The sequence below is a fragment of the Salvelinus alpinus genome, chromosome 2 (assembly GCF_045679555.1).
Source record: "Salvelinus alpinus chromosome 2, SLU_Salpinus.1, whole genome shotgun sequence".
In the NCBI taxonomy this organism is placed as follows: domain Eukaryota; kingdom Metazoa; phylum Chordata; class Actinopteri; order Salmoniformes; family Salmonidae; genus Salvelinus; species Salvelinus alpinus.
In genome coordinates, this window is record NC_092087.1 from 126709601 (window position 1) to 126734080 (window position 24480).

At 41.4% G+C, this 24480-nt stretch overlaps 1 protein-coding gene across 3 annotated transcripts; it reads right to left on the reverse strand.

Annotated features, from left to right (window-relative positions):
• Positions 1–24464, reverse strand: LOC139568674 (phosphoribosyl pyrophosphate synthase-associated protein 1-like). Of its 3 annotated transcripts, none has more exons than XM_071390670.1 (11): positions 23853–24435; positions 15252–15304; positions 12377–12443; positions 8356–8528; positions 4716–4831; positions 4519–4574; positions 4224–4378; positions 2981–3025; positions 1244–1314; positions 857–1003; positions 1–493 (listed from the first exon to the last, which is right to left on the reverse strand). In XM_071390670.1, exons 1-11 carry the CDS (start codon positions 23933–23935, stop codon positions 335–337), a joined length of 1125 nt encoding a protein of 374 aa, XP_071246771.1. In that variant the 5' UTR covers positions 23936–24435; the 3' UTR covers positions 1–334. The 3 variants fall into 3 exon arrangements, with proteins under 3 accessions (XP_071246771.1, XP_071246773.1, XP_071246772.1); XM_071390672.1 differs by lacking the exon at positions 23853–24435 and adding an exon at positions 21825–21922; XM_071390671.1 differs by lacking the exon at positions 2981–3025 and having other exon boundaries at positions 23853–24464.
• Between the last annotated feature and the right edge of the window lie 16 nt (positions 24465–24480).

Below are 24480 nucleotides of genomic sequence, written 5' to 3' on the forward strand. Positions count from 1 at the left end.
TTCATCAAAAAGGATTTATTAACCAAATGCTGTGCTGTACGTAAACACTGAAAAGTTGCATACAATACACACACTGTAGGATTAAATCAAACTAATCCAAGATACATCAGTGCAGTTTGTTCTTTATGAGAGTCTGTATGGGTGATGTATTTACCATGCATATAGTATAACACAGTACAGTATTGGACTGAACAGTAGACATTTATTGAGAATGCAAGATATATACTTTTTTTACATAGGAAGTCAACTAGAATGAAAAGAAACAAGTGCCTATGTAACAGAGCTGAAAATCCTTGGTCTCACGGTGTGAACACAACGTATTTGTGCGTGTAGCTCAGTCATCTACTGTGATGTTACGGAACAGGTAAGCCATGGACTCTCCATTGTGGATGCGTCGGATGGCCTCGGCCAGGATCATACTGACGTCCACAGTCTTGATCTTGGGACACTGGAGCTTCTGGACCTCATGAGGGACTGTATTGGTCACCACCACCTGGGGGGGGGGGGGGCACAAGGACACAAAATGGAGAGCTAGGTTACAGCAGTGACTATGTTAAAGAATGCCCTTTAATTATTCAGCCCATATTGGAAAACAGTAGCGTATTCGCAGAGTTTGAGTATGCATGGCATATTACTGTATTTGGGTATCGGTGTGTGTACTTGTCTTTTTAAGAAAGCATAGATTTGTTTGATTTATCCAGCAAGATAGACACACTTCCGACCTTGAGCAGCTTCAAGTATCAGAGCAGCACAGACTACGTACAATAAATTGTCAGTTGTGTTGATGTTAGAAAAAAACAGCCATTTCAGGCTTAATAAAAGCCGGCGCGAGCACGGCCCGTGTCCTTCGTCTTACCTCGTCGATGGCGGATTCCTCTATGAGCCGCGGGGCCTCTGCTGAGAGCAGGCCGTGTGTCGCCATGATGTAGATCTTATAGGCCCCCCTCTCTTTCAGAATCTCAGCCGCCGCCACAAAGTCCTCCACGTCGTCTATGATGTCATCCTGAGAGAGGGAAACGGCAAGGGCGGAAGGTCATTAGCGTCTAGATGAATAAAAACACGAGCTCTCTGTATCATACAGTATGTCCAAATACATCTTACATGACTTCCTCAGAACAGGGAGTGTGAAACTTCAGTAGTTGATATAACACTCTCACTCTTGCTTATTAGCAATAGCTTGAAGTTGTTTTTGTCCCATAGGGGTTAAAGTTTAAACAGAAGTAAGAGACGATCAAATTCTTACAACAATGATAGCGATGCGACCTCCCACATCTCCCACTACAGTGATAGGCGGTTTCTCCTTGGCCATCATTACTGAAAGAGAAGAGAGAGGTTTATCATCACTTTCAAAACAGTGGTGCAGAGGAAAATGAGGGGGGAAAATGACATTTAAATTATTGGGAGAGGAGATTGAGTAAGGGATCAAGTTCAACACCTGCAAAGACCATGCAAGACAGCTCTACCTCAATGTCCACAGACTGCTACAACGACTACAGAATCATCCTGAAACTCTCATTTTGACAAAGGGACAACTAGGTGAAATGATTTGGGGGTAAATATAGGGCAGCTTCAGGCATATTGCGATGATAGCAACACATGGCTTATGAGTATAGAGCTGTCTTCCTTCCCACAAATAAAACATCTGGTTTGGGATTTAGGGATCCACACAGCAACCCCATGCCATGCCAAATCACAACCAACTTCAAACCAGTTTCCTCATCGAACAGCCCAGAGGCATCCAACCAGATGTCTGCATATTTAAAAACTCAGGTTTGAATCATGAGGCTCTACTTGGAGCTCCAAGGTGTTGACATTAGCAACAAAATGATTTTAGGCTTCAGGGGGGGGGGGGGGCGGGGAGTTGAGTTTTTAAATAAACAAGAATCATACCGTTGCTGAATCAGCAAGTTAGCGCGAAAAATACTAAACTAGGAATTGATCAAGAAAAAGGATGCAGGGAAACACAACCAAGCTTGCCATCAACCTCCGAGGTGCTTGCAATGCTTCCTTCGTCTCCATTGAAGTCATAGAGATATAGTTACATTGCCCAAACGACATAACATTTATGGGGCAATGATTGGCCCCATAAAATGAATGCCAATCACCAACCTGGCAGTGGAATACAGTAGGTGCCCTCTGGTAAGGCATTTGCATTAGCAGCCATTTTGTTGGTTGCTTTGAAGGGGTCAAAAGTCAGATAAATGCTACATTTGAGGCATGTTGAAGGGAATGTTGACAAGCCACATGGTTTCAAACTGGTATTAATTGTAGTGCAACTCCAAAGTATACATGGAAAGAGCCATGTATTTTTCCATGATGCTTGCATGAATGCATCCAGCAGATCCGTATTGCTCGGTAGGGTTGAATGTGATGATTTTATTAGAATTTTGGAAGTTCACAGTTAATTGTGTATTAGACAAAAGGCATGTAATGTCAAAAATGTATCAAGTGAGGAATACCGTACAACGTAAGCTTGGGATTATCTGAAAGACCTTGACACCAATTTGAGGTGAAGAAATATGCTGTTTTACAGATATCTTGTTTCAATAATCATACCAAATTTGGTGACAGCCAACAGTCTTAAAATTGATTATATTCCCTTGCGGTCAAATTATTATTTTTTAAATACTCCCCTATCCGTTGCTTTAAGAATTCCCGTTGCTCCCACGACTGTCTGGCTTTCGTTACGATGACAGCTAGCAGGCTAAGTGAAAAGACTATAATTGTAGGACGATGATCATTTCTACACAGTTTTAAAAGAAAAACTCAAACCTCAGGTATGTTTGACCGCCCCGCCCTCGGTCTAAACACTTAACTGAACTGAGATCTTCACAAAGGGGAATTTAGAAGGTCAGTACTGCTAGAAATGGAAACTCCCTCGGTAAGACATCAACATTACATGCAGGCAGGTATAAGCGATCACAGATAGTATTGCAGGTTGGGGGTTAGCAGAAGAGAGAGTGGAGCATTACGGTCGTACTTGGGAGCTCTATGCCTGGGAATGAAGGCTGGTGCCTCCCTGTGTCTTCAAAAGATAAACGGTATAAGTTAACACTATCATATACAGAGAATATATAATAGACATACAGACAGACATAAAGGCAGCATACAGACAAACAACTCCAGAACTGAAGACAGGCCTTCTGGTCCTATTTATCCAAGGAATGCAATAAAATAAAGTTTAAAATAAAGAATAACGGGGAAAAAACTAAGTCTTATTTTCTCAAAGATTAAAAAGGTGTCACTTTGCTCCGTATCTGAATTTAGCTGCTGTTTTGATAAAGGGAGATCGACCCTGTTCCTGTATAAAGGAGAGGAGAAATGGAGAGCAGTATGAGAGAAAATAAATACAGTCGCTGTATAAAAGGAGAAAGAGAAGAAAAAAGGGTGAGAAGAGAAATCCAGAGGCTGTGTGGAAGAGGGGAACGAGAGGAATGGATGCCCGTTATGGCCTGCAGTATTTCACAGGCATCTGCAGTAGTGTCAGGCTGCTGAGAAGGATTGCTTTGTTGCTGAACCAACACATACTACAGCCCTGACTGGCTGAACCACCCCAGTTGTACACCGTCAGCATGAGGACAATGTGTGGCGGTCCTCTTTGCTACCAGTGCCTTTGGGCATTCAGGGCTGGATATTGTTTTGGATATTTTTTTACAGCATTTCGGTGACAAATGGATTTGTAAAAATAACTTTCTCTGAGCTATGGGTTGTTATTCGGACAGATTACCACTTTTCCAGTCCATAAATGTATAATACAGTTTGTTCTTTTTTCTGTAAATACTGTTCCATTAGATCTCTGTAAAGCCTCCCTTTGACCCAATGCCATGTTTCAGTGTCTCTACAATGGATAGAATCAGAGTCTGGGTGTTCGTGCGTTCACAAGTGTATGCATGCTACATGGGAGGCCCATCCTAGTGCCATCTACTCCCCATAAGCAGTGGGGGTGTAACCCTGCTGTTCAGACTCATTACCTCTCTATGGATTCCTCAGATAGACAGCAGTCAGGGCTCAACTCATCCTGTCCTGACACTAGTGGTTACATAAACCAGCACTATCTGCTGACTAGGCAGATTATATACATGAGGAGAGCAACGCAACAGTGAGTTTTATGTGTTATGGCCAAAGGTAGGGATATTTTCTAGTGTGTGTGTGTGTGTGTGTGTGTGTGTGTGTGTGTGTGTGTGTGTGTGTGCGCACGCCTGTGCGTGTCAGGGGTATCTTACATGGCAGCTCCAGACCAGGGTGGCCAGAGGTGGTGCGTCCTGAAGACATTGGAGGGGGAGAGTGTCTTCCGTCGGCCATGTCAGACTCTGAACACTGGGCCTCCCCGTGCATCACTGCCAGGCCCAGCCGCAGCCTCTCAGCATAGGATTGAGCTCTGGAACGAACACGCACAATAAAAAGGAATTAAATACATAAAGAGCAAACATAATCACAATTACCCACAAATCTGCAGCCACAAACGCTTCACATCATTCACTATCCATCTTGCTGGAGAACTCCCAACCTTTATGTTACCTTTTGGCCGCCGAAGGAGACTTTGCAACGATAATGGCATTTCTGTAGTCTGGAATCTAGAAACGAATAAATGGTAACAAATAAACATTATTTCACAGTTCAACACCACATTAAAACTAAACTTTAGTCAACAAATACATTATATGATGATTGAAATGATACAAGTGACTGGAGGATTCTGGGTAATGTAGTCTTACTTCCTCCTGGATGTACTGTAGCAGGAAGGGCGAGGCACGCAGGTTATCAACAGGGAAACTGAAGAAGCCCTGGATCTCCTTCTGGTGTAGGTCCATTGTGATGATGTGAGTTAGCCCTGTGATAACACCAGTGGGTCAAGCCAGTGGTGTAAAATACTTAAGCAAAAATATTTTAAAGTACTACTTACGTAGTTCTTTTTGGTGGTATGTGTACTTTACATTTGACAACTTTTACGTCACTACATTCCTAAATAAAATGATGTACTTTTCCCTCCATACATTTTCCCTGACACCCAAAAGTACTCGTTACATTTTGAATGCTTAGCAGGACAGGAAAATGGTCCAATTCACACAAATATCAAGAGAACATCCCAGGTCATCCCTACTACCTCTGATCTGGCAGACTGACTAAACATATATTGCTTCGCTTGTAAATTATGCCTGCATGTTGTAGTGTGACCCTGGTTATCCTTACATATAAAAAAAAAAATCAAAGACAATTGTGCCATCTGGTTTGCTTAATATAAGCAATTTGAAATGATTTAAACTTTTACCTTTATTACGTAAGTATATTTTTGCAATTACATTTACTTTTGATAGTTAAGTATATTTAAAACCAAATACTTTGACTTTTACTCAAGTAGTATTTCACTGGGTGACTTGCTGTTTTACTTGAGTAAAAGTAAAGATACCTTAATAGAAAATGACTCAAGTATGGCAATTTGGTACTTTTTCCACCACTGGATCAAGCAACACCCGAGCTAGACCGGCTCACATATGCCCTTGTGCTAATTATAATTTTGTCCATGCCCCACCAGACACGTGTGAAAACCAAGTGTACATCAATTATATTAATTTCAGGGCAGGTCGGAAAAAAAACTATGAACATTTAGCTAGCTAGTTTGCCTTGGAGATGAACATTGGATTTATCCTGACATGCATATGGTCCTCTTCTTTGTAGAAGTTTGACCCGGTGTTATACAAAATAGTATTTCTCTACTCTGACGATTAATCCACAGATAAAAGGAAAACATCGTTTGTTTTCAGTTCATTATCTTTAATTATTTTCTCCTCGTTCGTCTATCAAGCACCCACGTGGGTTTGTATCCTCGTGAAAACCAAACCAAGTTCTATTTTAGCGTTCGGCAATACAGACGCACGCGATCAACGTGGATAAAATGATTGAATAACATGCATGTGTAAAAAAAAAAAATGCAATGCTTGCGCATGCACCATGCCCGGTCAAGTCGGAGTGTTAGCTTTTACAGAGTGATGCAATAAGTGTTTCCCTACTAAAATACCATTATACGACCGTTGGCTTTTCTGCTAGCTGCATGTGGTGACAGAGTTGATGGACTTGCTATGGTGTAACGTTACCCAACCCGGTCTCAGATCATTTCGTATTATTCTGTACGTAAATCGGAAAACACTCAATTTAATATAATATGTTACGTTTCATTTGGTATTTATTAATTTGTGGATGTCCATCACCCATTTCGTATGATATGTTATGAATTACAATTTGTATTATATGTCAACAACATAGCTCAAGCAGTAGGAAGCGCTCTCATCCATTTATATACAGATAGTCTTATACTCAGCTGGCCCCTCCCCGGATTTTGTGTTAAATGCTCTACAAAGCTTTCTTCGTGTCCAACAAGCTTTCTCTGCCCTAAACCTTGTTCTGAACACCTCCAAAACAAAGGTTATGTGTTTTGGTAAGAAGAACGCCCCTCTCCCCACCGGTGCGATTACTACCTCTGAGGGTTTAGAGCTTAGGTAGTCACCTCATACAAGTACTTAGGAGTATGGCTAGATGGTACACTGTCCTCTCAGCACATATCAAAGCTGCAAGCTAAAGTTAAATCTAGACTTGGTTTCCTCTATCGTAATTGCACCTCTTCCACCCCAACTGCCAAACTAACCCTGATTCAGATGACCATCCTGCCCATGCTAGACTAAGGATACATAATTTATAGATTGTCAGGTAAGGGTGCTCTTGAGCGGCTAGATGTTCTTTACCATTCTGCCATCATATTTGCCACCAATGCTCCTTATAGGACACATCACTGCACTCTATACTCCTCTGTAAACTGGCCATCTCTGTATACCCGTCGCAAGACGCACTGGTTGATGCTTATTTATAAAACCCTCTCATGCCTCACTCCCCCCTATCTGAGATGCCTAGTGCATCCCTCAACCTCCACATACAACACCTGTTCTGCTGGTCGCTCCTCTTTTCAGTTCCCTACAGCTAGCGACTGGAACGAGGTGCAAAAAAACTCAAACTGGACCGTTTTATCTCCATCTCTTCATTTCGAAGATGGAATCGTGGACACTCTTACTGACAGTTGTGGCTGCTTCACGTGTATTGTTGTCTCTGCCTTCTTGCCCGCTGTGCTGTTGTCTGTGCCCAATGTTTGTACCATGCTTCGTGCTGCTGCCATGTCATGTCATGTTGTTGTGTTGCTGCCATGCTATGTTGTCGTCTTAGGTCTCTATGTAGTGTTCTCTCGTTGTGATATGTGTTTTGTCCTATTTTTCTTTTTTTATCCCAGCCCCCGTAGGCGGCCTTTTGCCTTTTGGTAGGCCGTCATAGTAAATAAGAATTTGTTCTTAACTGACTTGCCTAGTTAAATAAAAGTTTGAATAAAAATAAATAAATTACAAATTTGCAAAACGTGCTATATGGTACAAATTTGCAAAACGTATGATACGGTTAAGGTTAGCTAAAATGGTTAAGGTTAGGGGAAGGGTTAGCTAACATGCTAAGTAGCTTAAAGTAGTAAGTCGTTGAAAAGTAGCTAAAATGCTGAAGTTGTCCGTGATGACATTTGAACTCACAACCTTTGGGTTGCTAGATCTTCGCCTTATAAGCCCACCCACCCGACTTCAATTTTTGCCTTAGACCACTGTGTCTTATGTAACATATCATACAATTTGAGTGTTCGGGATTTATATTTCCTGTTACATCTAGTATATCATCAAGGACAACAACCACCTGAGCCACTGCCTGTTCACCCCGCTATCAGTACAGGTGCATCAAAGCTGGGGCCGAGAGACTGAAAAACAGCTTCCATCTCAAGGCCATCAGACTGCTAAATAGCCATCACTAGCACATTAAAGGCTCCTGCCCTATATAGACTTGAAATCATCACTGGCCACTTTAATAATGTTTACATATTTTGCATTACTCATCTCATATGTATATACACTGCATTCTATTCTACTGTATCTTAGTCTGTCGCTCTGACATTGCGCGTCCATATATTTATAGATTCTTAATTCCATCCCTTTACTTAGATGTGTGTATTGTGTTTTGAAATTGTTAGATATACTTGTTAGATGTACCTGTTAGATATTACTGCACTGTTGGCGCTAGAAACACAAGCATTTTGCTACACCCGCGATAACATCTGCTAAACACGTGTATGTGACCAATAAAGTTTGATACCAGGCTGCGTTACCTCCCAGTATGTGGTCAAAAAAAATGATTTAATAACTACGTGTACAACTTATCTTAGCGGTGTCGTAACTATCTTCCTACAACATTGTAACCTACTATGCAAAAAAAAAAAACATTGGCATCACAGCAACGAGAAAGCCACATGATGTATACAGTAGCCATATAATATCTTACCGGCTTTAGCGAGCATGGAGGCCAGCAGCTTGCAGACAATGGAGCCCCTCTTCCTCATCTTGCACTGCTTGCTGTAAGGGAAGTAGGGGATGACCCCAATGATGTTCTTGGCACAGTTAGTCTTGAGAGCGTAGGCCATGACCAGCAGCTCCATGATGGCCGTGTTCACATCTCTGGGCAGGACAAAAGAACCATTCAACAGACAATGGAGACAGATGGACAGAGATAAGATCATGTAATAAGACAAGCAAGAGTGAGATAAAGAGTAGTTATTGTAGACATTTCAGTGAACTGTTGAATAAAACTGGCTGTTGTGTGGTCATTGTTTTTAAATTTGCATGTCGTAGTAACTGACGGGGTGTAAAATTCAAGATGTCGGCACGTCTCAAGACCACAGTAGCACACAGCATTCGCTCTCGGAGTTAACACTCGTCTTTGTTCAAACACATTCACTACACATTTAAGTGAGTGAGTCTATGACGCTGGTCAGTATCCTACAATGTTAACATACTTGACTACGTGCCCATTGTCCTGGCACTAATCGCCACATTGTAAGACAAGACGTTGAGCGCCACACTAATAGTCGTTCCCTAAACCCTGAAGTATAACCTTGAAAGCTATGGGGCATTTCTAAATAATTACGCCTCAAGATCGTATCGAAGAATGACTCCATTGTTGTATGGGATTCAGCCAGTTCATGAGAGAAGCAGAGGCAAACTTTGTAGGGGACTTGATGCACTTTTATTAACACTAGAATTAGTAATCAAAGATAACGTCTTATTACTTAACTAATACAAAGAGTGCAATAAGGTAGTGCCAGAGTAGATTTGGCCTAGGCAGCCTCCTGAAACAGCAGAGCCAACCACAATCATTAAAGGGCAACTCAACCCCAATTTCACCCTTTGCATGTTCTAAAAATGCATTCAGGCTAGAAGTTGTGGGTGGAAGGAATTGGTAAACATAGTTGTACCTGATCCCAACACTTTCTCACTAAAGCATAATCTGACAATAAAGTGATGTGCATTGTGAGCAAATACAACTCTGGACAGTTAGCGCACAGTGGTTAGTCACCAAGTTCCTAGCATCTATTGCCACTTGCGGTTTAAGATCGAATCCCCCTTGGGGTGCAAAAAAACATATATTTTAAATGAGGACTCACATTTATTGCGGTATTGTGTTGAGGGGGAAAAATGCAATCGTCACCTTGAAAATGAAGATTAGGGGCTCAATTCAATCCAACCTGTATTGCATTATTTACGCAGTAGCTCATTTTCCAACGGTCAAATTAACTCACAGATTGGTCTTGGGTACCAGGGCCGGCTCGCTCATTAGGTATAATTAGGCGTCCACCATGGGCTTTTAATTTGTTTTTAATTACTTCACCTTTATTTAACCAGGTAGGCTAGTTGAGAACAAGTTCTCATTTACAACTGCGACCTGGCCAATATAAAGCAAAGCAGTTTGACACATACAACAACACAGAGTTACACATGGAATAAACAAACATACAGTCAATAATACATTAGAAACAGTCTATATACAGTGTGTGCAATGAGGTAAGGGAGGTAAGGCAATAAAATAGGCCATAGTGGCGAGGTAATTACGATATAGCAATTAAACACGAGTGATAGATGTGCAGAAAATGAATGTGCAAGTAGAGATAGTTGGGTGCAAAGGAGCAAAATAAATAAATACAGCTTGGGGATGAGGTAGTTGGATGGGCTATTTACAGATGGGCTATGTACAGGTGCAATGATCTGTGAGCTGCTCTGACAGCTGGTGCTTGACGTTAGTGAGGGAGATATGAGTCTCCAGCTTAAGGTGAGCACTGATGCTGCCCTATGATAAGCATTGCAAACTTCGTCAAAGGCCGCAAAATATTTAACTTGTCCATTCCAAGCGCGCCTCTCCAGAGTGCCAACATACTTTTTTTTTTTTTTTTTTACATAAATCATGTAGCATATGGTAGAAAGAGTATGTGGCCTTTTCTGTAGCCTAAAAGCTGGAGATAAAATGTATAACAACGTAATGAGACGAACAATTTTTACATCATGCAGGTTTCTCCAATCCAATTGCCTAACCTAAATGGCGTTCAATCAAATAAAGAATGTGCTGACAAATTAACAAACATCCTAAAAAACAGAATAGGTCAAAGTAATATAGACAATATGGAATAGACAATCAGGCTATTCAACATTGCTGTCCAGGACTTTCATCCCGTGTGCTAAATTTCATGTGTATGCCTACATGTGTTTTTACAAGCTGATATCTGCGAAAAAAATTTATTCTGCATTTCCCAAAGTGTAAACACATCGCAAATAGGCTCAGGATAACGCCTACTGATACAATTGGATTGCTGATAATCAGAGCTTATCAGGACTAATAAAGCCAATGCAACGGCCTGTTTTACAAACAATGGGCCTACACCACAAGGATGGGCATTCATAAAATTACATTGTGGGCAGACATGGATGACTACACCCCAGTAAGCACGGACCGACAGTCTTTTGGACGTCTTTTTTTGGTCCGGTCACCTTTTGTGTTTTACATAGGGTAGGCCTACCACATGGATGGCATTCCTAAAATTTTATTTTAGACAACACTGTAGGCCAAGGATGGGCAACTCCAGTCCTCTAGGGCCTGACTCGTGTCACACTTTTGACCCAGACAACAAGTTTTGACACTAATAACAAATGATCATATACAGTTTAGAATGGAATTAGTGTCAGCAGCTGTGTTGACCAGAGATGTGGAACAAGTTTGACACCTCTCCCACCCCCAAGGACTGGAGTTGACCATCCCTGCTGTAGGCTATACCTCAGTAAGAACGGACCGATACTAACACCTTTTGGACTTATTTTTTGTCCGGTCTGGACCAGTCTTTATTTGCAACAAACAGACTTCTATGAATTATATCTTGTCAACTTTCATTCAGAACCGAAAATGAATCTAACTTCAACGTCTGGAAAAATTGACTTTAGACGTCTTTCCAACATCATTTTGCTTACTGGGACTATTGTTGAAGGGGTGTCAATTTTTGTTGTCTCGCCTAGGGGTGCAGAAGGGCCAGGACCGGCCCTGTAGGTACTGTATAAAACCCTACAACTACTACCAGGGATAAATATAGTAAATTAAGGATTTGAAATAAAAAGTATCTGCCCCATGTGGGATTGTCACCTATTTCTCGTTATGACGGATATAGCTACGAATATAAACGTAAAATCCTCATAGCCTACATGTTTTTATTCTTCGTAAAAGCACAAGTATGAAACGGTAAGCAAAAACATTGATCATATGTGGAAATGTGCCTTACTGCCTTTTGAATTTTGTGTAATGTCAGTAGTCTAGTCAAGGAAGCCTCGTGCAAAATATACTGGCACATTCCACTTACCAAGACCATTACCAAATAAGGTGTGCGGTCACCTGCTTTTATAGTGAGCCTCGAGGTGGTACCACCTAGCACATCTAGAAGGGAGTGGATTTCATACCAAACTCCTCCCTTGAGATTAAGCATTCTTTACATTACGATTTCAATGGTTGAGTTTAACCGTTAAGGACAAAAAGAGATAGATTTACTACTAAAATACCTAGATATATCACTTTTGCAACGGACTGTCAAAATTAAGACCAGAATTGATGCGTTTCACTATAAATAAGCATTTTAAAAAATCTGGTTTTAGACTAAAAATAAAAAATTTAAAGTTCCGGAAGGTTTCTTGTTACAGGTCAGTGCCCCCTAGCTGGCTGTTAATATTGCAATCTCAATTTACCAGGCAGCTCCTGCCAACCAATGAATGACATCACAAACATATTTTCATCCAGTGGTTGAGGACAGTCATTCTGACTGATCAGCGATGAATCAACAACATCTGCCTGATTTCACAAGGGAATACATTTACTCTCCTCTCATCTAGTTTCTAATGATCCATTTTGTTCTGTGGTGATCCTGCATATCCAACCAACTAGAATATACACACTCAATTCAGACGGTGTAGAAGACATGACACCCGGATCCTCTCACCTTGGAATGGTCTGGATGATAAAGATGTCTTGACCACGAACAGACTCCTTCACGTCCACCCTGGTTTCTGTAAATAAAAAAAAAGAAGCAAATTAGTTCCAGGAGCAAGTAACTCCAGATACAGTATGCCAACCATCATCTACAGTGCATTCGGAAGGTATTCAGACCACTTGACTTCACAGCCTTGTCCGAAATTGTATTAAATAAATAAAAAATTCTTCAATCTACACACAATACCCCATAATGATACAGCAAAAAGTTTTTAAAAAAAATTGCACAATTACATAAAAATAAAAACTGAAATACCTTATTTACATAAGTATCAAGACCCTTTGCTATGAGACTCGAAATTGAGCCTGCTGGTTTTCTGTTCTACCTGATAATTAATTGCACACCTGGTGTCCCAGGTCTAAATCTGTCCCTGATTAAATGGGAACAATGAAAAGACGCAGTGGAACTGGCTTCGAGATCCAGATATGAGTGTGAGGGATCTATACTACAGTAGGCCTTTAGATTTTATATACACTTAGTGTACAAAACATCAAAGGACATCTGCTCTTTCCATGGCAGACTGACCAGATGAAAGCTACGATCCCTTATTGATGTCACTTGTTAAATCCTCTTCAAATCAGTGTAGATGAAGGGGAGGAGACAAGGCTTAAAAATAATTATTTACCTAAGACAATTGAGACATGGATTGTGTATGTGCGCCATTCAGAGGGAGCCTTTGAACAGGGTATGGTAGCAGGTGCACTGGTTTGTGTCAAAAACTACAATGTTGCTGTGTTTTTCACACTCAACAGTTTGCCCATGTGTGTCAAGACTGGTCCACCACCCAAAGGACATCCAGCCAACTTGACATGTCTGGGAAGCATTGGAATCAACATGGGCCAGCATCCCTGTTCGACCCCTTGTAGAGTCCATGCCCGACGAATTGAGGCTGTTCTGAGGGCTAAAGTGTGGGGGGGTGCAACTCAATATGTGACTAGTTTCAGGAAAACTCCTGTCCCGTGTCACTACTTAACGAGGTATTTGAACATAAACATTTTTTTAATCAAAATGCTTTTGGAATGTGTACTCAAGTGCCTTAATAAAATTGTATTCCATCTGTATATACGAATAAAATTGTTAAAATTACGAGCCTAATTGGTTTAGCCACAGAAAAAACAGGAACCTATCCGCTAGCCATGATTGGCTGAGATAATGGATGGGCTGGATATGCCGATTGGATTGGTCTGCCATGTAGCGCGCTTCTTTCTATAGCGTGAGCTGCTCAGTATGTGTAGGTAATCCTTTCGAACGCTGCTTTTTTGAACGATATCACAAAGAACTGCAAAAGTGTTGCTAATGCTCTCCACTTTCGTGAGGACAGAGTTTTGAAATTGGTGGAATGCCCAGTGGAAGCAGTGACAGCTAAGGAGATCGAGAAAATTCTGCCGTATGATAGCAAATATGCGGAGGGAGTCAAAAAGAGAACACACAGAAGGCTGTTGTATAAAACACCTGTCTCCGGATTACATCTTCGAACTAAGGGCAACCATGGCATCGGTGAGGGAGAAGCGTTAATCTTTGAATAAGTGTAAGAGAGTCTAGCTAGCTACATTTTCCGATATTATACATTTCTAATTTTGGCAGAAAATAATTTAGCTGGCTGGCTGTCTCGCTAGATAACATTACGTGAATGATATGTGTAGTAATATTATTCATATCTCAGAGCCATTTGCATTGCTAGTTATACCCTAATGTTAGCTAGCTAAGAAACAGTGAACCTAGTTGGTTAGCTTTAGCTACCTGTAGATTCATAAAGGACAGTAACGTTATGGGTTGGGATTTACGGTTCATTGTTTAGCTAGCTAGCTACATGCCTAAACAAAAAAGACTTCACTATGCAAGTAAACTTTCACTGTACCGTTTACACCTTCTGTATCCTATGCATGTGACAGAGATTTTATTTGATATAGTGTGTGTTTACCAGAGACAGTAATGTGAAGAACAACATGACCTGCACCAAAGTCAAATTAGGATATAACGTTAGGCCAACGAGACAGTGTCCAAGTTCAATAAATAAAATAATTTGTCACAATCACAACCGGAAGCTATTTTCTGTAGTTAGCTTGCCATTAACTTGTAAATAAAGATCTTGTTGTGAGTTTATTTTCCTTTAATAATGAATACAAATTAATTAACATTGTTTAGAAAGTAGCTTTTAGTTCCTGATTTGCTACATTGACACATACTAAATACATTTTTAAACGGATGGGATTATTGGTGTTAAAATACACCTGTTATGCTATTTTGGACAACCAGGGTGCTGATGTCATGCAGCCTGTTGTTTTTGTGTTTATACTTTTTCATAACGACAACGATAGGTGTGATGTTGGACGACAATAGAACGTTCATGTCACTGCGACGACTGTATACAGACATGTCAATAGACATAGTATAAACCTTTAGTCTTGAAATCTTTGGTTGTTTAGTTCACTACTGTACTCACTCGGTTTAGCAAATGGCCTTACATGTAAATCCTTAAAGAGATGGGTGGGGCTAAGCCTTAAGGTGTGAACAATACTGAATGGGTGTAGACAAAGATTTCTCTAATAGGTATAACAAATCTTTCAAGGGCCATTTTATCAAAATTGGGGTTACAAGTTTATCAACTACTAAAGCAGAAGTACTTTCCCAATTGTTCCTCAACTGTAGTGTATGATATCACATTTTCTAGCTCTGAGTCTATACTTTTATCCAAAGTAAAAAAACACAATTTTGCCACAAGACTGAATCGAGTTTGTCGTTCACATATTAGGAAGGTGTCCTTAATGTTTTGTACACTCAGTGTATACTGTATGAAGCTGAAAGGTATAACCTGGCATCTCACCTCTGTTTGACTCTTGGTAAACAACTGACTTTCCCAAGTCTACGCCAAGCCGTCTGCAAGGAGAAGGAAGGTGTTAGACAGTAAATAAACGAAAACACAAAACTAAAATCGTCCACACACAGGAGGAATGCCCGCCTTTTGAATAACTGGCCAAACTGTCATCAATCAATATTATTATTGTGGGTGCTTATATTTGTCCCATTTCATATACAGTTGTAGTCAGAAGTTGACATACACTTAGGCTGGAGTATTAAAACTGTTTTTTCAACCACTCCACAAATTTCTTGTTAACAAACTAGTTTTGGCAAGGACTTTTGAACTCTAAAGCGGTGGTGTAAAGACATTTGTTTATTATAAATGATGAAATCTTTATGAATACCTGTCATTAAAATTATAGTAATTGGTGGAATATTAGGTTTCTACATTGTGTAAACACACAATGTTTCTATTGAGATGCATTACGTTTAAAATTGTCCACCATCTCTAGAAATGTCAGGTGCAAGAGATGTCATTCATTCTTTGCTATGATCATTGATATCCTGAAGAAGCTATCCCTTGCCTTTAAATTGTTTAACTTGTTTAACAGCAAAATGTTAATTTAGAGCCCTGCTGACCAGGCCTAAAATTTCCCGCCGGCATCGACGGCCCGTGTGTGCCTGTAACGCCACCGAAAAACATTAATGCATTGCAGCCAAAGTGCTCCGAAGCACCGCTCACGGCTCTCATATCTCAATTCTTATTAGCCAATGCCCGTCACGTGATCGTGTCCTTCTCACATAAATAGCAGCTCTGAAGCAGGCTACTAGTGAAGACAGACACATCAGGGATGCAACGGTGCACGTCTTTATCGAATTCCGAGGTGCATATTGAAGATGTTAGAAGAACCGTCCACATTTACTTTTCGTCAGCCAACCAGATGAGTAAAACAGCAAAAGCACTAACCTGTGTCAATCTACTATCCCCACATTACAAAAGTTGACCTATTCCATTGGACGTCTTGTCATTCGGTGCGAGAAAGAAATATTCCAAATAGACTCTGGGACAGTTGTTGAACAAAGGATATCAAATGAATACAACCAGAGCATGTTAAAAGTGATGAGACAAGATAGCAAATTGGATAGCACGAAATTGGGGATGACATTTATCATTTCAAAATAAATAAAATAATTGTAAATAGTTCCCTGCCTCTGCTCAGATTGCAAGATGGGTGATGTTGCAATGGGCAACAGGCACTGGCCTTTCTGAACAGTGCCTCAAGTATGACAGAATCAAGCCTTTAGACGTTAATTATCCTACATCATATTTGTCAAAAATGACTGTAGTTCAACGCATACATCTATGACCCGTTTCAGGAATCTAGGTGTATGTCGCACATCACTACTTCACAGGTAAGGCATGTATATGTTTTTTTAAATAAAAATTCGTTTTGGGGCAGAAATGTTTTCTGGAATATAGTAACTTCCATGTGCCTTAATAAAAAACGTGAATGCCATCTGTAAATACAAACAAAATTGTTAAATTATGAGCCCAATTGGTTTAGCCATGGGAAAAGACAGGAATCTTCCCGCTAGCAATGATTGGCTGAGATAATGAATGGGCTGGACATGCTGAGAGAGGAGTTTGGATTGGTCTGCCATGTAGCATGCTTCTGTCTATAACATGAGCTACTCAGTATGTGTAGATAATCCTTGCTACCACAGCTTTTTTGAAAGATATAGTAGCCATGGAGAACTGCAAAGGTGTTGCTACTGCTCTCAACAGCATTTCTACCCTGAATTTAGCAGGCACTATCGACAAAGATCAGTGGAGGAAAAGTTGCGAATAATCAGATGAGGAAATTCCTGACTTAAGTAAAAAAGAGTCTTCTGATGACAATGATGGGCAAGAAACAGTGACCAGCAGTGTTGTTGTCACGGAAGAAGTTGACGATTTTTAATCAGTGGAATGCCAGGTGGAAGCAGAGTATGAGAAGAATACCTGCAGATTCATACTACACCATTTCATGGGATTGTGGTTCATTGTTTAGCTAGCTAGATGTCTAAACACGACTCCACTTTGCCAGATGATTACATGACCCCTCAAGTTAACCAGGTGTGTTTGGGCGTGACTATGGCCATCTATTGCATTTCATGAACATGTGAACTACACTACCTTACTCATTCTGTTTAGCACATGGCCTCACATGTAAATCCTTAAAGAGATTGGTGGGGCTAAGGCTTAAGAGGGTGTGAACGATGCTGATTCGAAGTAGACAAAGAAGAGCGCTCCAGTTGGTGTACCAAACATTCAGGGGCCATTTTTTGACTGAAAAGAGGTGGTCGGTGACCTATACGTAATTAAAAGTCATTAAAATGTGGCTACATTTTCTGGCACTCCCTCCTGTCTGCATTGGCCTGGACATGAAGACTGTAGCCAATACGCATAGGCCATCACCTACACTTTGACATGTTGGCAAATAGTTTATGTACATAGACGTTTTTCGGTTTTCAAATTGGCTATTAAAATGTTATATTTTGATTCATGGCCTTAGTGCCCGAGCAGATGTCCTTGCTGCCTTCGCAGATTGGGCACCTCTTGAAGGCCAAATGGCTTTGCCCGTAAAATCACAAAATTCCAGGCCTGCTGGTGAGCAATGTTCCCTTTATGACTGCGATGGCTGTGATCGAATCAACGCAATATTAGCCACTTCAATGCAACGTACCGAAACAAAACAAAACATGCAAGAGATTGTGTTCTGCCTACAACACATCGGAGTAGGATCATCCGTATTCTACATAGACCAGTACAGCATAACAAATCAAAGCTGCAGTAGGCCTATATGCAAATAGACCATTACAATATATGGTCTATGCCATTTACTTTGAACTGGACTGTGTTTACAGCTGTGGTCGTGAGTACAGTCATGGCCAAAGGTTTTGAGAATGACACAAATATTAATTTCCACAAAGTTTACTGCTTCAGTGTCTTTAGATATTTTTGTCAGATGTTACTATGGAATACTGAAGTATAATTACAAGCATTTCATAAGTGTCAAAGGCTTTAATTGACAATTACATGAAGTTGATGCAAAGAGTCAATATTTGCAGTGTTGACCCTTCTTTTTCAAGACCTCTGCAATCCGCCCTGGCATGCTGTCAATTAACTTCTGGGCCACATCCTGACTGATGGCAGCCCATTCTTGCATAATAAATGCTTGGAGTTGGCCAGAATTTGTGGGTTTGTAAGTCCACCCGCCTCTTGAGGATTGACCACAAGTTCTCAATGGGATTAAGGTCTAGGGAGTTTCCTGGCCATGGACCCAAAATATCGATGTTTTGTTCCCCGAGCCACTTAGTTATCACTTTTGCCTTATGGCAAGGTGCTCCATCATGCTGGAAAAAGCATTGTTCGTCACAAAACTGTTCCTGGACGGTTGGGAGAAGTTGCTCTCGGAGGATGTGTTGGTACTATTCTTTATTCATGGCTGTGTTCTTAGGCACAATTGTGAGTGAGCCCACTCCCTTGGCTGAGAAGCAACCACACACATGAATGGTCTCAGGATGCTTAACTGTTGGCATGACACAGGACTGATTGTAGCTCTCACCTTGTCTTCTCCGGACAAGCTTTTTTTCCGGATGCCCCAAACAATCGGAAAGGGGATTCATCAGAGAAAATTACTTTACCCCAGTCCTCAGCAGTCCAATCCCTGTACCTTTTGCAGAATATCAGTTTGTCCCTGATGTTTTTCCTGGAGAGAAGTTGCTTCTTTGCTGCCCTTCTTGACACCAGGCCATCCTCCAAAAGTCTTCGCCTCACTGTGCGTGCAGATGCACTCACACCTGCCTGCTGCCATTCCTGAGCAGGCTCTCTATTGGTGGTGCCACGATCCCGCAGCTGAATCAACTTTAGGAGACAGTCCTGGCACTTGCTGGACTTTCTTGGGCGCCCTGAAGCCTTCTTCACAACAATTGAACCGCTCTCCTTGAAGTTCTTGATGATCCAATAAATGGTTGATTTAGGTGCAATCTTACTGGCAGCAATATCCTTGCCTGTGAAGACCTTTTTGTTCAAAGCAATGATGACGGCACGTGTTTCCTTGCAGGTAACCATGCTTGACAGAGGAAGAACAATGATTCCAAGCACCACCCTCCTTTTGAAGCTTCCAGTTTGTTATTCGAACTCAATCAGCATGACAGAGTGATCTCCAGCCTTGTCCTCGTCAACACTCACACCTGTGTTAACGAGAGAATCACTGACATGATGTCAGCTGGTCCTTTGTGGCAGGGCTGAAATGCAGTGGAAATGTTTTTGGGGGATTCAGTTCATTTGCATGGCAAATAGGGACTTTGCAATTAATCTGATCACTCTTCTTTACATTCTGGAGTATATGCAAATTGCCATCATACAAACTGAGGCAGCAGACTTTGTGAAAATGAATATTTGTGTCATTCAAAACTAATTAACTTGTCATTTTTGCAGATTAAGTGTCTGAGCTAGGAATGTTTCAATATTTATTGTTTACAAATTATGAGTCAATGAATATAAACTGACTGTACAAAACACTAAGAACAACGTTTTTGTTAATATTTGTCTTTCCCATTCACCCTCTTAATGGCACACACACAATCCATGTCTCAATTGTCTCAAGGCTTAAAAATCCTTCTTTAATCCTCCACTTGATCTACACTGCTTGAAGTATATTTAACAAGTGACATCAATACGCTTTCATAGCTTTCACCTGGATTTACATGTTCAGTCTGTCATGGAAAGAGCAGGTGTTCATAATGTTTTGTACACTCAGTGTATAGCACAACTGGATTACACCCATCTCAAAATCCAATGGTTTCTAACAAAGATCTAACAGAGATCTTCTCTTCTCGCTTTGGCCATGCAGTGGGCCTTCATGTGATTGCTGTCCTCATTATGAAATTATCAACTTCACCCTGTATATCTAAAAATGACCATATACACTGATTGTTCAATGCAAAATTAACAAAACGTAAACCAGATTGTGAACCTAAACAATCAAAATAAAATCTATTGTAAGGCCTGTTCAGCAGTTATACCCAGATGAGTCCGTTTGGGATCCTGAGTGGCACGGAGGTGTAAGTCACTGCATCACAGTGCTGGAGGCATCACTTCAGACCCAGGTTCAATCCCGGGGTGTATCACAACCGGCCATGATCGGGAGTCCCAGTAACGGCGCACAATTGGCTCAGCGTCGTCCGGGTTAGGGGAGGGTTTGGCAGGGGTAGGCAGTATTGTAAAAAAAAAAATAACGGACTTTCCTAGTGAGATTAAAAAATAGAGTTGTCTCCAGTACCTTACTTTTATTCCGGTAAAAACATTTAACAGCGCAGATGGGGCTCCCGAGTGGCGCAGCGGTCTAAAGCACTGCATCTCAGTGCTAGATGCGTCACTACAGACACCCTGGTTCGAATCCACACCCAGCCGTCATTGGGAGTCCCATAGGGCGGCGCACAATTGTCACAGCGTCGTCCGGGTTTGGCCGTAGGCAGTGATTGTGAATAAGAATTTGTTCTTAACTGACTTGCCTAGTTAAATAAAATAAAAATAGATAATAACCTAGCAAATTACATAGATTGTCACTCAACTAATAAAGCCTAATATCACGCAAGCTATTTTAGAATTTGAATGCTGAAAGTGCCATGCAGATGAGCAAGATACGGAACAGCCCTCCAACCTTGCGTTGGTCAGCGTGTGAAGCTGGGCACAGTACAAGTTTGACTAGGATAAATAAAATACGGGTAAAAAAAAAAATATTGCCTGAGATTTCTCGGCATGCAAAATGACTTGTAGCTCAATGACTGTCAACACAGTTACATGCAGTTCGACACTGAAGGAGAGGACTCATCAGTTGCAGAGTATGTAAGCGGGGCTGGAGCGAGATTCCCAAAGGCTGGAGCGTTGGCCTTCTCGCCCGCTCCAATAGTGCTCACTTCACAAGCTCAGGGCATGACCGGCCCAGCATGCATCTGTAGTCTACTTGTGTGCTGCTACAGCCCCTTGCTTTAGCTACGGTCATGAGTTGGCTAAATATTTTCATAAAGAAACTGATAAAACACAGGGGCAAAATCAAGATGACTTACTTGATTTTGGGTGGGTGGAATCTGAAAAGATAAGTATTCCGAAAGCATGATGTGTACTTACTACGTGCACATGCTAAAAGAAAGGAATGAGGTGGATAGATAACTAAGTGTCAGTGTTACAACGTATTTCTAAACTAACAATCAGATCTCTTAAGTTTTGTTCACTGTTGTTCTATTATCTATACAATAGGCCAGAATTGATTTTGGCCCAATAGGCCTGGCATATCCCCACTTCAAGTAACTTTCCTTTTTGATTGGGTTATTTTGCCAAAAAATCTTTAGGCCAACCTATAGAAAAATTTAACTATGCATCTCTGCCCAGCCTGGCAAGAGTGGCCAAAAGGGTGTTTAGCATCCCCAGTGGCTCCACTGCTAGCCTGCTTTCCAGCCACCTTCGCATGAGCCTAAAGCCACAGAATGGCCAAACTCCTGTTTCTAAAAATGACGTAGCCTATTTGAAGTGATGAGCGCTTCTTACATTCACCTTTTTTTCCCATGGTATCCAATTGGTAGTTAGTCTTGTCTCATCGCTGCAACTCCCGGTATGGACTCGGGAGGGGCGAAGGTCGAGAGCCGTGCGTCCTCCAAAACACAACCCAACCAAGCTGCACTGCTTCTTGACACAATGCCCGCTTAACCAGGAAGCCAGCCACACCAATGTGTCGGAGGAAACACCGTACACCTGCCACAGGAGTCGCTAGAGCGCGATGGGACAAGGACATCCCTACGGGCCAAACCCTCCCCTAACCCAGACGACGCTGGGCCAATTGTGGGTGCCCCGGTCGCGACCGGCTGCGACAGAGCCTGGACTCGAATCAGGATCTCAAGTGACACAGCTAGTACTGCGATGCAGTGTCTTAGACCACTGCGCCACTCGGGAGGCCAGAAAGAATGCAATTTAATGAATTTTCTGACCAATGCATGTTACATTTGGATCGGTTTGCGGTCCGCAGACCGATGCACTTGTATCTTAAACATGTGAATCGGAAAAACGGGTCAGTGTCTGGGGCAGCAACTGTAACTGCCCCTATGTTTGAAATACTGTTTGCCTGGAATGGGCCCTGTTTGTTAGACCAGTTTGCTTGAAGTCTCTTAGCAAAGTTATGTGTGACGTCATTCTCTCTCATCCTTGCAATTTTGAGTGACAGATCCTCTGGAGTCTAGTGACCTAAAAATAGGCTTAAAAGGCTGCTTTTACACAGATAGCCCAATTCTGATATTTTTCCACAACTTTTTTTTAAAGGAGTGGGACAGTCCCGTCCTTTACTTATTTTATTGTATAGGCGAGAGGAAAGTTAAGCATTTTAACTGAAAGAACACTGGGCTGGATTCAAACCCACACTGGCAGCGGTACATGTTCTCTAGAAGCAGCGGCCAATAACACTAGACCAGTGGTTACCAGGGGTACTAGGACCCCTAGGGGTACTTGGCCTATCCACAGGGGGTACTTGTGAAGACTCATGAGACCATAGGCCACTGGTAAAATGCACACGAGGGGGTACTTCAGGGGTACTCCGGCAGAGCAAAATTCAGTTTGTGGAACAGTAACGTAAACTCACCCCATTCCGTACAAATGGGCACAACCGCAACATTCAAACGAGGCTACAAAGAAAACTAATGGGACTGTAGCGACTGTGTTGACTTCAAAATCGGGGGTGTGAACAACGTTTCTTTTCAAGCGTTGATTGACATGGTAATGGATCTATAGTATTGGAGAAAAGTTGAAAAAACGGACCCTCCGTTACATTGTGACGCGTCATGCCGTAACGTACAGCACGCATAAAGCAACTATTTCTGTCTTACAATCTCTCTCCACCAGGTGTAGCACTTCTCTCATCCTTTAAAAACAAGAAATGGACAGTGACGGGGGTAAGGGGGGATACCTAGTCATTTTTTGCATCATCACTGCATCATTCTCAAAGCCACTGTTTACTTCTAAGATCACTTTAGCAACGCCCTAAAAACCCAATTCAAATTCAACACAAACCTTCAAATAGGTGACGTTTTATGACACATTATATAAAATCTTTATAGCGTTTTATTTACATTTGAGAGGCGATAAGGTGATAAGTTGGACAGATCGAGTGAAAAAAAGCTATTTTCACACACATCTCTCTTCTCACTATCACACATTAGTTTCGCTTCCCCACCCGCCATTTTTAAAAAGACCCGACGGGACTCATTGCCTTCTTGAATCATGCAGAAACGGGCAGCGTGGGGGTCATGTAATTGATTCTGTTGGAAAGGGGAGAAATTGTGCTTTACAATGGTACTGACATTACAGTTGATCTAGAAGTATTACGTTTTTGGGGCGCTAAAATAAGGTTAATTGTAGGGACCAAGGCGATGTACAAAAGTGAGTGAGTTTACGTTAATCGAAAAAGTTTGGGAACCACTGTGCTAGGCCACCACTAATTTGTCTTTTGACAACTTTCAAATCCAGTTGAATAGGGGAAAAATGTAATTTGAGAGAGTTTCAAGAGATTAATTTGAATGCGCAGCATATACTTACTCCGTGATCTTCTTGGCGAGCTCGGTGCATGCGGTGGTCGAGTTAGCAGAGAAAACACGGTACCCACTTTTAGAGATATTCATTGTTGAGTGACTATAGCAAAGCTTTGAAGTTCGAGAATGACAAACGAGATTTATGAGGCCTTATAAAGGTCAATGTACACGTATTTTGCCTACTCACATTGACAATATCGACTATAAATTCAGGATTTAAGAACACGGAAATACGTCGAATGAGTGCGGAATGTTACAAAATCTCAAAGCATAAACACTGGCCTACATGTAGCTAACCTACATAACTGGCGTAAGTAAACAAGTCTACTTATCGATCGCAGTATGACTGGTCTAACAAACTAGAAAACTGAGTTTTTCCACATCCGCACATAGATCTGTAGGCTACTCTACGAAAAACGCGCTCCACCTAGTTGGAAAAATATTTTGTAATAAAAGTACACTACAGCAGACTCCTGTAATCTCAAAAAGTGTATACAATGTTGCTTCTAGCGTAGCTAATGTAAACTTTGTAGCAATGAGGTCGCGTCAAAGAAAATAATATGAGTAATTTCATTGGGTAGCCAACGATTAACATATTGGCAGTATAATAATCCAATGTGATTGCTGCTTTGGAA